Below are 14,225 nucleotides of genomic sequence, written 5' to 3'. Positions count from 1 at the left end.
TAACATATTTTTGATTCGATCTTGTTTTGCGACAATGAAAGGGATGGTAAATTAAAATAGTACACCCTGTATATTTAATGTTATTATAAAATATAATAAATTATCATACTTAAATAAAAACTGTTTATCTTTTATTGTAAAAAATACAGAATGAATATATTTTAAAGGTATAAAAAATATTAGTTCCTACAGTAGATGTTAACTCAAGCTTAAATGAAAGTGATTAATCTTCTGGTCTGATTGACCTGCCACACATTTAATGCTTCATATTCTTCGATGCATCTATATACTGGATCGGGTTTAAATCCTTTGCTCGTACACCGCTCCAAAATATCAGACACTTTGACAGTTTTTTTATCGCCAGCAAGTTCTCGTATTAGTTGGAAGATCCTGTTGATCGGATCTTGTTGCACGTTTTTGGAGCGTTGTTCGGAGTAATTAATCGAATGTTTGGACATCTCTACTAATCTGTTTGCTTCTGCTATGTCATCCTTATCAACTACATTCGATAATCGTAACCGTGCTAATGCCGTCGATAACCGAAGGATAGCCAGTAGATTTCGAGCGGAAGTAAATGTTTTATCGTGGCTGTTACGCGCCTCTTTCCGCATTTCCGCGTAAGAGTCTGCAAAAGTATGATATTTCAGAATAAATCTGCCAAATAATTTTAGTTTAATACATGATGGCAATAAATAGTATCCCTTATTTGTCACAACAATAATATCATTCTACAAAAAAACAAAGCGATCCAGAAAATCAGTTTGAATGTTCATTAAAATTTTGAAACATTAATTTTAAAATGTAATTTTAGTGTTATATAATTCATTGTAAAGAATAAAAGTATACTCCTTTAAAATATATTCTTTTTTTCTCTTTACATTTCTATTCTTTATCTACAATCAATTCAAAATGATTTTTTATTTATATCATTATAGAAAATGAGAGATATGTATTAAGACATAATGATACAAGAAAATTATAACATGAATATTATACACACCTACAATATATTCTGTTAATTCTTCTGATACAACAGGTTCTTTCGTTTTACACAAATTTATGTATTTTCTTATCAATTTCATATCTATAGCTTCTGTTTCCGTCGGAGGTTGCGAGCAATGTTGATGAACATATGTGATATGTTGCGCGAGTCTATCAAAAGAATACTTATTCATTATCAGCATATAAATATCATAAAATATGAAATTAGAACGGATTATGTTTAATTAGATACATAGACTGAGATGTGGCTAAAGAGCGATTTGTAATATTAAAAATAATGTAAGAACATTATATTCTTTTACTCTTGATATTATAAATTACTTACTTAAGATCATTACTCCGATCTGCGCGATCTTGAATAAGCCACAATAAATCAAATCGTGACAGCAATGCAGCGGGCAATTGAATATTCTGTTCGACTGTTCTTTGTGGATTGTACCTGCCATATGCTGGATTGGCAGCGGCTAATATAGAGACTCTGGCGTTCAAACGAGCCATTATTCCAGCTTTAGCAATAGATATGGTCTGTTGCTCCATCACTTCATGAATTGCCGTTCTATCCGCATCTGCCATTTTATCAAACTCATCGATGCAACATACTCCCTGATCAGCCAATACCAAAGCTCCACCTTCCAATACCATCTGACCTGTTAAAGGGTCTTTCATGATAGCAGCGGTTAAACCTACACCGGATGATCCTCGTCCTGTAGTATACTGTGACCTTGGGGCTAATCGCGTAATATAGGATAATAATTGCGACTTTGCGACACCAGGATCTCCCATCAAGCAAATATTAATATTGCCTAGAAGCAATAAAATTATCTTAATGTCTATTGGTATTTTAGTGGTATCAAAGTAGAGATAAACGTTAAGTTGTTAAATCGCACAGTAATATCTTTACCTCGAATTTTAATATCGCCTTTCTTCTTGTCTGTTCCCCCAACCAGAAGCAGAAGCAACGCCTTCTTAACATCTTCAAGTCCATAAATTTCAGGGGCTAAAGAACAAGCCAACTTGTTGTAAAAATCATCTTGCATAAGCAAACCCAATTCTTCATCGGTCAATTCTGCATTACTGTCGTCTGCGATATCCGCGTTATTCAGGCATACCACTTTCTGAAATCGAACAAGAAATAAATTTTGCATCAAAAGATTAAGATTAACTTATAATTGTAGAATTGATATATTTATTCTTACATGGGCATCCAAGTAAGTTTCACTAGAAAGTGCAGGCCCTGCTCTAGCACTAAAACCTGTTTTTAGAAAAGGTAAAAACACACCAGTCACAATGACGTGATCCCCGGGTAGACAAGTTCTTGTTGTTTCGCCACGACAAAAGATAGTCAACGATCGTGGTATGTGGCCAACAGGAACTTGCTCGCTCTGTAAAATACACATGTTAGCAATTTAAGAAAGAATATTTGTAAACTTATAAAATTTTTATCAAAAAAATATGTAAACTTATAATTTTTATTTGAATATTTATAAATTTACGTGTTCTTGTATTTTTATTTCTTGAAATTTGATGAACTTTGAACCCTTTGTCTGCAAGTACAATTTGCCACCAGATTTATTTACGCGGCATCCATCACTTGGACATGTTCGTATAGGCATGAAGCTTAAAGAATGTACCTGTAATAATCAATTATATAATATAAAAAAGAAAATATGTTTAAATATTGTACAAATTGCAAAATATGTTATTTGAGAATAGAATATTATTGAATGTATAAAAGAGAAACAATATCAGCTTTCGTACTGGCTGGCTCACTTCCGAACCGCACTCGTCACATGTATACGTCGCCACAACTATCATCGGCTTTACTTCAGTCGCTTTAGTAACAATACCTCTAACTGTTACCAATTTCCCTATCTTATCTGCCTTGATATCTCTTACTGAGTACGCCTTTGCATCAGAAAAATCTTTGAAGTACACTTCACTAAAAAGTATAGTATTTATTTTTATTATTACATATTTGTGAGTCTAGATTATGTTGTTTCTATATAAAGAATGTCGAAACATAAATTAAGTTTTCTTACAAACGTCGCATCAATTCAGGAGCATAATTAACTTTCACAGTATTTTGAGCACCTGGTGCTGTATTACGTGCTTCTAATAATAATCGATGTTCTGTGTATACATCCAATGAATCTTTGGGCAGAACAACTCCTTCTTTGAAGCCAGGCAGCATCTCTTGAACCAGCTGTATTAAAAAATTCATTAATTTCTATCTGCTATAAAATACACAAACTTATACATGCATTAGTTTACAACATTCAAATTTAAGCATTAACATGTCTACATGACAAGTATAAATCTTCTTGTTTTAAATTATCTTAAAAGTATTCGCAATAATTTCTATACATACATTCAGGACTAAATTAGTATATCTTCTTGTATTATTAGTGATAGACATGGCTAATTCATCATCGAACGAGTGTAAATCATCCAAATCAATTTCAAAGCTAATTTGTTCACGGTGTGCTATTTTCGTAAGCATATCTCTATATTTGAAGGTCTTTTTTCCTGTATCGTCCATTGCCACAAATTCCAGAAAGAAGGTCTTTATTTGTTCTAAAATAAACATTTGTAAAATTTGTAGGTAGCATTCTTAAAATTTTAATGTCGGTTATATGGTCTTCTCCACAAATTCTGTGAGAACAAATCTTACCTTTGTCTTTAACATAATCTCGTGATACTTTAGTCGCCATTTTTTACAAGTTAAATAAAAGCTACGTAGCTACTTGAAATTTACTTTATAAAATGTTCTTTTCTCCAACTTTCAATCTCAATTGATCTCAACTAAATACGAATGTGTGGTTAAATAACGTCATGCCTCGACTTCGCGCGCAAATTAAGAGCATAGATTGTAAAACATGTTAAAAAGAAATTCTAAAGAAATAAACCGGATGTTTAGTATGAATTTTCGACGATTCGTATTGGTCCGAATTATTGGACAAATCTACGATAGTCATGAGGCCAATGGAAAACTATTATTGCACAATTTAGTTAAATTAATATCCTTATGTTTATTTCCTAATAAATTTTCTTTACAAATTTTCATCTCTTTTTTTTTAATTTTGGTAATTATTGGTGGAAAAGATATCAGAATGAATTTTTATTTTGTCTTTTTTCCAAAGAGATCACTCTGTAAGAGTCTTTAGGTGACTTTTCTAATTACAAATATTGCAATTAAAAAACGCTATTCATTAAATTGTATTCATATAGTATTTTAGTTGTAATTTCAGCAATTACAGAAAGAAGAAGAAATTTGTCTTCAACTAGAGGTCTCCATAGTCTGCTATCAAACCTTAACCAAAGAAGAAAAGTAAGAGAAAGTAAAAAACATTGAATATTTTTATTTAAATTTTATGTTGATAAAAAAATGTTTTCTCCCATTAGTAAGTTTATGCTTAATGTATATATATATCATCAAAGAAATTATATATATTAAAGAATTTGTATATATTAAGTAGCATCAAAGAAATATATGAAAGTTTAAATGATGCATTTTATTCAAACGAATTTATTACAGAATTATCTTCGCCTAAATCATTCCAAGGAAGAAATTTAACAGGAACAGTACGTCTTATACGTGATTTAGCTGCAGACATTCATGCAAATATACAGCAATGGAACAACCTTCATATTCAAGGAATTACTTATTTAAAAAACATAACACAAGAAAAACATGATAAAAATTATTCTAAAATTTTACAAGATTTGTGTGATAAGTTAGAAAATATTTGTGATAATCTGGTAAATTTTTCTGTTTTTTTTTTAAGAGCATATTTTAGATTTTTTTACTATGTTATTTTATATTTTATATTTTTACAACTTAACAAATTTTAATATTATTTTGATTTAATTGATGTTTTAGTTGAATTTAGAATTATATTTGTAATTTATTAATATAAATAATTATGAGTAATCTTATTTTTAGGATGGCATAGTTAGAAACTTAGATCAAATTAAGAATCAACTAAAAACCGTATCAACCTTAGAGAAAACTACAGATAAATTATTTATAACATGGCCGACAACAAAGTTTGGTAAGGAATAACTTAAATAACTAGATCTAATGAAAACATTTACTTTATACAGAGTTCACTATAAAAAGATGTTAAGTTTTGACTGTTCTTTGGTTAACTAAGTTCTGAGATATATAAATTATATATTATATAAAAAGACTATTTAAGCAGAGTCAAATGCATTATAATTTATATTGACAGGTTCTGCTGACAGAATAAGAGATCTGTCCATATAAACTGTTAGCAAATTGTTGGAAACCAAGCAAATTATGTAAAAAACAATTGATGTCAATCTGCTATATTTTGTTTGGAATATCCAGTAACAAATTGTTAGAACGTTGCTAACATTTTATTTGCTAAAAACTTATTTATCATACAATATATCTTACAATTATTTTGATATTTTGATTATATAATTAAATTATTTAATAAAACTATGTTATAATATTATGCTTCCAAAATGTTTAGGTGAGGTAGCAGAAACTATACATGAAGCATATCATATGGAAGTTAAATTGAAACGCAAATTACTCGAAAATGTTGCTCATAATTATACAGAATCTTGGAAGATGCTTCATCTTGCAGCTTGGGTGTACGAGCCTTTTATAACTGAAAATTTAATGATTTTATTAGATTCATTGCTTATTGAAACTGGTCACAGATGAGAAAAACTTCTAATGCAGCATTATATTTTTGTTTTAATTTTAATATACTTATATAAAGCAAATATAACGATTGGAGGAAGAAATCGCAATTTTATTTATTTATGTCAAGAATCTCGATTAAAATATAATAAATAGAGCTTAAGTACATTTTGGTATAAATTTATATATATGCACCTAAATAATTTTCGGTCTTGAATCTTAAATTAAACTATAGAATAGTAATATTGCAAATTAATTTAATGATATTGACGCTGATATCTTAAAAGTATAAATAATTTATTGCGAAAAATATCACCTTAGCCAAAACTCAAACCTCGACTTTCCTACATACCGTAACTGATATGTTTACTAATAATAGCAATTCGCAATTAAATATATTCAATTTTATTTGTATCGAGTATCGATACAATATAGGCTCAGCATCAATAATTGGAAATATCGAAGTCCAGAATATCAATTCAAGATGCCGTTATGAAATATCGATGCTACAGTATCATTTCCGCTTTATTTTAAATCCCCTCCCCGACTTCGATCCTCGTGCATACACGTACACGTGTTTTTGTTGGATCGTTATATTTACTAGAAATATAATTTGATATTGCTTAAAAAATGGGTAAAGCGAAAAAAGTTAAAGTATCTAAAGGCGAAACCAAAGAACCGAAAATTGGTTTGGCGGAACAAATAGAACTTGAGAAAGGGGTGAAAGTAAAAAACCGGCAAAAAATCAGGCGTCGAGCCGACGAAGAAGAGGTTAGTTTCAGCATTTACTTTATTTATTATATTTGTTTATTACATTTTGTTTTTTGAAATCAAATAGAGATAATCAAGTTCTTTGAAAAACACATAAATAAATTTTAAAATACACAAAACTACAGAAAAATTGGAAATGATGGCATTGGATTGCAATATCAAACTTTTTTATTTTTTATTTCAATTGAAATTTATGCTGTTTCTATTTTTTTTTAATCGAGAGATAGTTAAGATATAGTTAATTTTCCTTTGGAAAATTATCTCATTCTTACATTTTTTAATTTTAATTTCTAGTACATAACACCAACGCTGACGAAGAAAATCTTATCACAAGCTAGGCAACAGCAGCTAGAGATCGAAGATGAGATTGGTCCTAGCAATCTCGAGAAACCTAAAAAATCAAAGGTAAATCTTGGCTTTGGTTTCAACGACGAAGAGGATCAATCTAGCGATGATGGAGAACCAGTGGAGGATGTATATTACGAGAACATTAACATTGATGAGGACGATGAGCGGGCGTTACAGATGTTCATGTCAAAGGATGCAGCACCCATGAGGACGCTGGCAGACATAATAATGGAAAAATTGACAGAGAAAAAGACAGAAATCGATACGCAGTTTTCCGATGCCGGGACTATTCAATTGCAGGATTTGGATCCACGGGTAAAGGCGATGTATGAAGGTGTCAGAGACGTTCTAGCAAAGTATCGTAGTGGCAAGCTACCGAAGGCTTTTAAGCTCGTGCCTACCTTGAAGAACTGGGAGCAAATACTTTATATCACAGATCCAACAAAGTGGTCTGCTGCTGCCATGTATCAGGGAACAAGGATATTTGCTTCAAACTTGAAAGATAAAATGGCCCAAAGATTCTACAACTTGGTCCTGCTACCACGCATTCGGGATGATTTGGCGGAATATAAAAGACTAAATTTTCATTTGTATCAAGCGCTGAGAAAAGCATTGTATAAACCAGCCGGATTTATGAAAGGAATTCTCTTACCACTCTTAGAATCAGGAACGTGCACGCTCAGAGAAGCTACTATCATCGGATCTGTGATCGCAAACAATTCTATACCAATTTTACATTCCTCAGCGGCTATATTGAAAATCGCAGAAATGGATTATACGGGTGCTAACAGTATCTTTCTCAGGATCTTCTTAGATAAGAAATATGCACTTCCATACAGAGTAGTGGACGGAATAGTGTTTCATTTTCTTAGGTAAGATATCGCTTCCTTACTTAAAAAGTGACACAATTTCAAAGATTAAGTTTCTCAGAAAAGAATAAGACTATTTTTTGACTTGACAGAAAATTATTGACTAATTAATTACTATCGGTAAAAAGAAATATATTCACATTCAATAATCACAATTTTTAATTGTGACTATTTTTGTGAAATTAAGTTCACTTTAAACGATTAATAGAATAATGTTTACTTAACTCATTCATGGTAATATCTCAAACATATTTTTTAATTGTATCACTTTTAAAGTAGGAAAACGATATATAATAACAATAAATTTTAAATGAAAATTATTAAGAACTATGTTCATATCAAAATATAATTTATTAGGTTTGAAAGAGACACAAGAGAGTTGCCAGTACTATGGCATCAGGCCCTCTTAACATTTGTACAACGATACAAGAGCGATATCAGTTCCGAACAAAAGGAGGCCTTGCTAGGACTACTGAGGAAACAGTCGCATCATTCGATCACTCCTGAAATCAGGAGAGAATTACAACACGCGAAATGTAGAGACATAGAAATTACAGAACCCAAATCAGAACCAATGGATATTAAAGATACATAATGCATTCAAATATCGAAGTTATTGTAGTAATATTTGTAATTATAATGTAATTATAATATGAAAGCCAGTATCAGGTTATATATTGGAAATTGAGAATTATAAATTGTGTGTGTGTGAAAATTAGAATTTGATGAATTGGATAATATTAAAGATATAATATTAAGTGTATATAATGTCTGTAAAAAATGACTGGAAATTGGAAATTTATATTTTCCGTATAAAATTGGATGTTATGCATACATGAAATAATTTAATAAGAGAGATTAATATTTATATTTAACAATTTTGTAGTTTATATGAAACTTTTGCCATTTTAATTTTTTTTGAAAAAGTTTACTTCTTATTAAAATAATTTTTTATTCAGATTCTAATTCTAATTGCTGTTGAACTTTTTTATAACACTTCCTTTGGAATAAATTTTTATTTCATAATTTTTTTATTTTGTTAAAAAACATGTATAATACATCTTTAATCCGTTTTGTTTTGATTATTCTGATAGTTGAATTCTTCTCTTCAATTCGCAATCTTCAATCTCTAATGTATGATCTGATATAGATTTTAAAAAATATGAGAAAAAAAAATTAAAATAAAATTTAAATATCTTGATAAATCAAATGATTTGCGAAAAAAGATTCGAATTGCTGTGTAAAAATACATTTGTATTTGGTCCTATACTTAATTAAATACCTTAGACTAATATTTTTACAATTATTTTTACAATTGTTATGCCATAGAACGAAGAATGTAATGTACTGGATGATACATAGCAGTCACATTAAAAATCACATACACATATGCAATACATATGTTTACATAAATTATATTAAATATATTGTTTTTATCAATCACACAACTCATAAATATCATGAATATATCATGATCTTGTAACACACACGCGCGCGCGCGCACACACTTATCTGATAAATGCAATAGAAATTTCCATTTTCGAACTTAATATTAGGTGTTGGAATTAATTCGTAGCGTTTTACAAGTGATGGGAAGTACTTTCATTAATGTATTTTTTAATGCTCATGTGAAATAAATAACATTCTTTCATTAAAAAACGCTACGAATTAATTCCAACACCTAATAATTTAATTGTATGAATATAAATAAGGAAGCACAGCGCAACTCGAAAAACAAGAAGCGACTTATAAATTTACTTAATATTATGCTACATTAATTCGATTCTTTTGAGATATTTATATCTCAGTTTTATCTTTAGGACTGAGAACTTTATCTTCCTGGTTCATACCTGTATACTTTGAATCCAGAGCAGCATGTTGATCTATAGAAATCATCTTCATTATTCTCTGCTCGGACAAATAAAGATTTGTATTAATCAGAGGCACTTCAGTTGTACTCAATTTAATTACTCTACTTTCAGATTCCTTCTCTGTCTCTGATTTCTTCGAACTTTCCCGCAATTTCGAACAGGTCTCGCTGTTTGCGTCGTTGGCGTCTTTAACAAGAGATTCGGGTTTCTCAGTTAAATGATCGCTCTCTACTTTCGTGTCGTTCACATTTGCTTCCCCATTAATGTCTCTCTTCTCGCGTTCGTTATTCTCCAGAATGTCTCGACGAATCACGAGAATCTCCGATTCGCTCTTATTCAATGATGGAACGATTATCTTGTCTAATTTTGATTGATTCATCATTTTCAATGCTATAGGCACAGAATATTTTTCATCGTACTTTTCTTGCGATTTGTTCGATGCGTTCACAACTTCATTCGTAAGAATCTCTCTCTTCTCTTCCTTCAATCGACGATTATTATTCTTTTTAGCAAGTTCTTCTTCCATAACAGATCTTTGTAAAACTCCTTTTGTCAAGGCGTTTAAAATAGGTCCCTTCATATTTTTGGGATCATTAAATTCTATTCTTTCTACTTTCGTCTTATCTTGTTTTTCTTTTTGTAATGATTTCTCTGGTGTTTCACGATCAATCTCTTTAATACGAGGAAATTTGTCTAGTGCATTTTCTGATATTTTCTGTGGTATTTCTACATTCTTATTTTGAGAAACTTCGCGAAACACATCTAATTTGTCCTTATTATTTTCAACCGCGATATCCACATTATTATTCTCATCTCGAGACTTTTCATGCTTTTCATTTAATTTTATTTTGTCTGCATTACTCCAATCCTTTTTCAAAATTTCTTTATTACTTTTTTCGATAATAATCTCATTATTCTTTATATTGTTTTCTATCAAATTACTTTCTGACAAAATATTTTCTTTTACGTCAATTTGTATCTTTTCGTTTTTTTTTAGTATCTCGTCCTTCGCCATTCTCTGTTTCTCCCTCTCGAATTCTTGCTTTTGTTCCTTGATATCCTTCAGAATCTCCTTTTGTTCCTGCATCATCTGACGTTGCTCCAATTTATGTTTCTCCAATGTTTTTCTAAGTTGTTCATGTCGCTCTACAGCTCTAGCATTAGCCAAATCTCCCTCAGCTGCTAATTCTGACTCCTCCTTTTTTATTGCATCCAAAACGAGATTATCATTCTTCTGTAAATTCAACGATTGCTCCTTTTCCTCGATTATCTTTATCTTTTCTTCCGCTTTCAAAGTAACAGGTTTATCAATTTTAGCGTTATCAATATTTATAGCAATCTGTGCTTGTGCATTTAAATTTTCATTTTTAATTGTTTCATCTATATTTTTTATTTCTGGCATAAGAGAGCCTACTACTATCTTATCAGACTTTTCAACATTTGGCTTTTCGCTGATGATCATACGTTCAACAGGTATTGGTGGTTCTTGTCGAACATCTTTCATTTTCAGATCTAATGTTTTGTCGATAACATTTATGTCAGGTAGTTGATTAATTTTGTCTGTAATATAACATAAAATTAAAAAAGTAATATAAAATGAACATAACAATAAAAATGATAGATTTAATAAATTTAAATAATAATTTGTACCTTTCGCTCTGGGAATAAGTTCCAGACTATTGGGAATGTTGGGAATGATATGTAAATCATCTTTAATTATCTCTAATGGTAAATTATTGATTTGAATGAGCGGCTTATTAGTCACTGCTAACTTTGCGTTTGTAGACTTCTCTATAGCATATAAATTGGCGTATGTACCGAGGATCATGATCCAAACACCGACGATTAAAATGCACTAAATATAAAATATATATATATAAAGTTAAAAGAAAAAATCGTGAAACTGAGATTTACAGGAAAGGACTTTACCTGTGCTATAAGTCTTTCATTAGTATTTTTGCTGCTTATAGAGATAAAAAATACTGTCGGGAATATTAAACAAATCATCACACCAATCGTTGATCCTACAATACCAAGAACAAACTCTATATTCGGCACTAAAATACCGACGATCAGGGAAATGCTGACTATCACGATTGTGAGGCATCGAAATCTGAACTCCGATAGATAATTGACAGACGGTTCATGAGTATACACCTAACATAGCAATAAAACACAAATTAGGAATTCTAGCAGTATGTACTTGTGCCTCTAGATTTATTTGCAGTATATATACGTACTCGGCGAAATAACAGAGAATTCAAGCTCGCACGACATGGAAATATGACTAGAGGAAAACTGAATGCAACCGAAAACACGAATCCCAGTTTAATCAATTCTGATGTAATGCTAGGTTCAAAACTCAATAAAATATTTCCTACAAAATATAACAAAAATAAAGGATAGTAAAGTATTAATTTGACAAGAGATCTATTCTTTTCAGCTAAACTTCTTGCATTTCTTGCATTCATTTTTCTTTTCTTTTTCTTCAAGTTAGAAAAATAAGCAAGAAAGATAAACGATTTAAAAAGTTAGCTGAAAAGAATAGATCAAATAATTATAAGCTATTATATTATACAGCTCTTGAATTACCTGTGAACGGTTGGGTACAGAATGCAATGTAACCGAACAAGCCAACGCACATATATACAAGTGTACATATATTTAAAGCTCCTCTTACAACGTCATTCATTTTCTCTAAGGATACATTCGGAATGGTTTCGTATATTTCAAACAACTGTGTTTGACAGAAAAGAGCCATAGAAAATATCGGCAGGCATTGAAGGATGCCGGCCGGTCTCCAATAATTAACATTATTAAACCAATCTCCCATAAAAATATGTAGGGTTGATTCGCCCATAATCTATCAATTAGAAAAGAAAGTATATTAATATTAATTAATAGTAATACGTATTTTATAGCGAATCCGATCACTTCCATTACATTAAATTAGTGTATACTAAAAAAAAGCTGCTATATGTGAAATTATTATAGTAAAAGTAAATGTAACGCATATAAATATTTTAAACGATTAAATATTCAATAATAATATTGTGACGTTATTAATATATTATTCCAAAATTAAAATCGATTATAGCCCTGTATAAAAATTTTTAGACACCTCATTTATTACCGTTTTTTAATTTCTTAATCAGAATTTTAATAATTTCTTGAAATTAGTCGAGATGCATATTATTTTAAATTTGTTGTAACAATTGTCGTGTTTATTTTAATCTATGTACTAAGAATTATTGTTTGTAAAAGTACTAATAATTTTACATAACCGTACTATGTTACTGCTTTTAGATATTTTGTATAAAGTAACTTTAATATTCACTAATAAAACTCTAGTACAGTGCAAGTGACTGAATTCATTAAACATGATTTATATTAACTAAAATATGGAATAAATTGTAGTTTATGCATTATACCTTTAATACAAGACAAAGATAAAAAACAATGGTAGCAGTGCAAATACTAGACAGACTGTCAATGTTTCGAAGCAATCCCAAGGGTAAAACTATGAAGAGTCCGGTGAAAATTAGTAAACTAGTGCGAATGTCTGCCGGATTTTTGCTCATCATCTTGCAGATTATCTGTGGTCCCAGATCACCGACAACGACAAAGTAGGCAATGCAAGTACCTAGCATAAAACCAATAATAAACAATTCTGCCAGAAACTTTCCCATGTGGCCAAATGCATGGAAGGCGAGTAGCTCAAAGTTGCGTCTTCTCGATATCACAGCTGACTTGACGAGGAAATAACAGGCCAATCGAGACAAAGTGCTGCATAGAAGCAGCACCAGAACAGCCAGTACTATACCACATTGCTTAAAGCAGAAGGGCATCGCCAGAACGCTCACACCTATGATGCTGTTAGCGAGAGTCATCACATGCGACATTTGGGAGATCATTTTGAAGATCATTTGAAAAATCTGGCCTGACTGTTATCTGTTGTGATTTTTCCTCCTATCTGATGCAGTGCGACAGGTCTCTTTGAGTTTCACATCTCATTGAACCACTGTAATCAGAAATGACCTGTGTTAATGACAAATGAAGTTGCTTGATATTGATCCTCTGAAGCTGATGTGAAAATACATAACACATGATGCTTTTCAACAAGAGACATGATGTACAGATCATTTCATCTTTATACAGTGTAAACAAGAATGTTATGATTTACTGTAGGTCAGAAATATAGATAACAGGGTGCATTCCATTTAATGAAACAAGTCAACACAAATGTTGTTCTATTTTTCTTAGCATTCTTATGAATCACAAAGAAGGAAGCTTGTGTCGATTTAAAAAAATCAAATGGTAAAAATTCATAAGTAAAAATAAATACTAAGTTTAATTTAATAATCCAAATTATAAGAATAATCCAAATTTATAACTGTAACAAAGAATGACAAAGAGATAATTGTATAGATTCAATAGACTCACTGTCAACTCTGGAAAGATCTAGGATTTAATTGAGTGAGTCCAATAGATTCACGTCAGCTTCAGAAAGTTACCAAAACAAAGGTCTTACTAATAGAAAACATTGTTGTTCTTTAGCACGCAAAATGAATTTTACATTTCACATGCGAGTAACTGCGCAGCATTAATCAGTTTTCCTTCCAATTCCAATGTGGATGACGAGGTTAAACTTGGTCGATACAGTTACACACGAAGGATTATTTTGCGCTG

The 14,225-nt window shown here is 30.7% G+C and overlaps 4 protein-coding genes across 9 annotated transcripts; 2 read left to right on the top strand and 2 right to left on the bottom strand.

Annotated features, from left to right (window-relative positions):
• Positions 1-109: 109 nt before the first annotated feature.
• Positions 110-3,851, bottom strand: Mcm7 (minichromosome maintenance 7). Of its 2 annotated transcripts, none has more exons than XM_011062897.2 (10): positions 3,674-3,850; positions 3,371-3,576; positions 3,042-3,205; positions 2,761-2,941; positions 2,496-2,633; positions 2,199-2,384; positions 1,904-2,117; positions 1,328-1,805; positions 1,001-1,152; positions 110-625 (listed from the first exon to the last, which is right to left on the bottom strand). In XM_011062897.2, the coding sequence occupies exons 1-10, from the start codon at positions 3,711-3,713 to the stop codon at positions 210-212; spliced, it is 2,175 nt and encodes a 724-aa protein (XP_011061199.1). In that variant the 5' UTR covers positions 3,714-3,850; the 3' UTR covers positions 110-209. The 2 variants fall into 2 exon arrangements, with proteins under 2 accessions (XP_011061199.1, XP_011061201.1); XM_011062899.2 differs by having other exon boundaries at positions 415-625; positions 1,005-1,152; positions 3,674-3,851.
• Positions 3,852-4,014: 163 nt separating this feature from the next.
• On the top strand, positions 4,015-5,781 carry LOC105150074 (cyclin-dependent kinase 2-interacting protein). 2 transcript variants are annotated; one of them, XM_011062895.2, is made up of 5 exons: positions 4,015-4,166; positions 4,251-4,403; positions 4,538-4,761; positions 4,946-5,054; positions 5,502-5,781. In XM_011062895.2, exons 2-5 carry the CDS (start codon positions 4,388-4,390, stop codon positions 5,696-5,698), a joined length of 546 nt encoding a protein of 181 aa, XP_011061197.1. In that variant the 5' UTR covers positions 4,015-4,166; positions 4,251-4,387; the 3' UTR covers positions 5,699-5,781. The 2 variants fall into 2 exon arrangements, with proteins under 2 accessions (XP_011061197.1, XP_011061196.1); XM_011062894.2 differs by having other exon boundaries at positions 4,239-4,403.
• Positions 5,782-6,089: 308 nt separating this feature from the next.
• bys (Bystin) lies at positions 6,090-8,637 on the top strand. Its single transcript, XM_011062949.2, has 3 exons — positions 6,090-6,448; positions 6,743-7,668; positions 8,023-8,637. The coding sequence occupies exons 1-3, from the start codon at positions 6,308-6,310 to the stop codon at positions 8,258-8,260; spliced, it is 1,305 nt and encodes a 434-aa protein (XP_011061251.2). The 5' UTR covers positions 6,090-6,307; the 3' UTR covers positions 8,261-8,637.
• LOC105150094 (uncharacterized) lies at positions 7,998-14,210 on the bottom strand. Of its 4 annotated transcripts, XM_087414740.1 has the most exons (8): positions 14,068-14,210; positions 12,968-13,557; positions 12,129-12,399; positions 11,777-11,913; positions 11,466-11,693; positions 11,187-11,391; positions 9,516-11,096; positions 7,998-8,168 (listed from the first exon to the last, which is right to left on the bottom strand). In XM_087414740.1, the coding sequence occupies exons 2-8, from the start codon at positions 13,460-13,462 to the stop codon at positions 8,155-8,157; spliced, it is 2,931 nt and encodes a 976-aa protein (XP_087270866.1). In that variant the 5' UTR covers positions 13,463-13,557; positions 14,068-14,210; the 3' UTR covers positions 7,998-8,154. The 4 variants fall into 4 exon arrangements, with proteins under 4 accessions (XP_087270866.1, XP_087270864.1, XP_087270865.1 ...); XM_087414738.1 differs by lacking the exon at positions 7,998-8,168 and having other exon boundaries at positions 8,899-11,096; XM_087414739.1 differs by lacking the exon at positions 7,998-8,168 and having other exon boundaries at positions 8,899-11,096; positions 13,980-14,120.
• Positions 14,211-14,225: the final 15 nt, after the last annotated feature.

The sequence above is a fragment of the Acromyrmex echinatior genome, chromosome 16 (assembly GCF_024713525.1).
Source record: "Acromyrmex echinatior isolate Ae372 chromosome 16, ASM2471352v2, whole genome shotgun sequence".
NCBI lineage: Eukaryota > Metazoa > Arthropoda > Insecta > Hymenoptera > Formicidae > Acromyrmex > Acromyrmex echinatior.
The sequence above is the reverse complement of the archived record's forward strand: the minus strand, read 5'-3'. Positions and strand labels throughout refer to the sequence as shown.

Excerpts from the sequence above, each read along its gene's own strand:
- Mcm7 (XM_011062897.2), bottom strand. The coding sequence starts at position 3,713 with ATGGCGACTAAAGTATCACGAGATTATGTTAAAGACAAAG. Across the intron at positions 3,577-3,673 it reads AGATTATGTTAAAGACAAAG|AACAAATAAAGACCTTCTTT; the intron begins GTAAGATTTGTT and ends TGTTTATTTTAG. Across the intron at positions 1,806-1,903 it reads AGGCGATATTAAAATTCGAG|GCAATATTAATATTTGCTTG; the intron begins GTAAAGATATTA and ends TATTGCTTCTAG.
- LOC105150074 (XM_011062895.2), top strand. Across the intron at positions 4,762-4,945 it reads AAAATATTTGTGATAATCTG|GATGGCATAGTTAGAAACTT; the intron begins GTAAATTTTTCT and ends TCTTATTTTTAG. Across the intron at positions 5,055-5,501 it reads ATGGCCGACAACAAAGTTTG|GTGAGGTAGCAGAAACTATA; the intron begins GTAAGGAATAAC and ends CAAAATGTTTAG.
- bys (XM_011062949.2), top strand. The coding sequence starts at position 6,308 with ATGGGTAAAGCGAAAAAAGTTAAAGTATCTAAAGGCGAAACCAAAGAA. Across the intron at positions 6,449-6,742 it reads GTCGAGCCGACGAAGAAGAG|TACATAACACCAACGCTGAC; the intron begins GTTAGTTTCAGC and ends TTTAATTTCTAG. Across the intron at positions 7,669-8,022 it reads ATAGTGTTTCATTTTCTTAG|GTTTGAAAGAGACACAAGAG; the intron begins GTAAGATATCGC and ends ATAATTTATTAG.
- LOC105150094 (XM_087414738.1), bottom strand. The coding sequence starts at position 13,462 with ATGATCTTCAAAATGATCTCCCAAATGTCGCATGTGATGACTCTCGCT. Across the intron at positions 11,914-12,128 it reads CTGTACCCAACCGTTCACAG|GAAATATTTTATTGAGTTTT; the intron begins GTAATTCAAGAG and ends TATATTTTGTAG. Across the intron at positions 11,392-11,465 it reads ATGAAAGACTTATAGCACAG|TGCATTTTAATCGTCGGTGT; the intron begins GTAAAGTCCTTT and ends TTTTATATTTAG.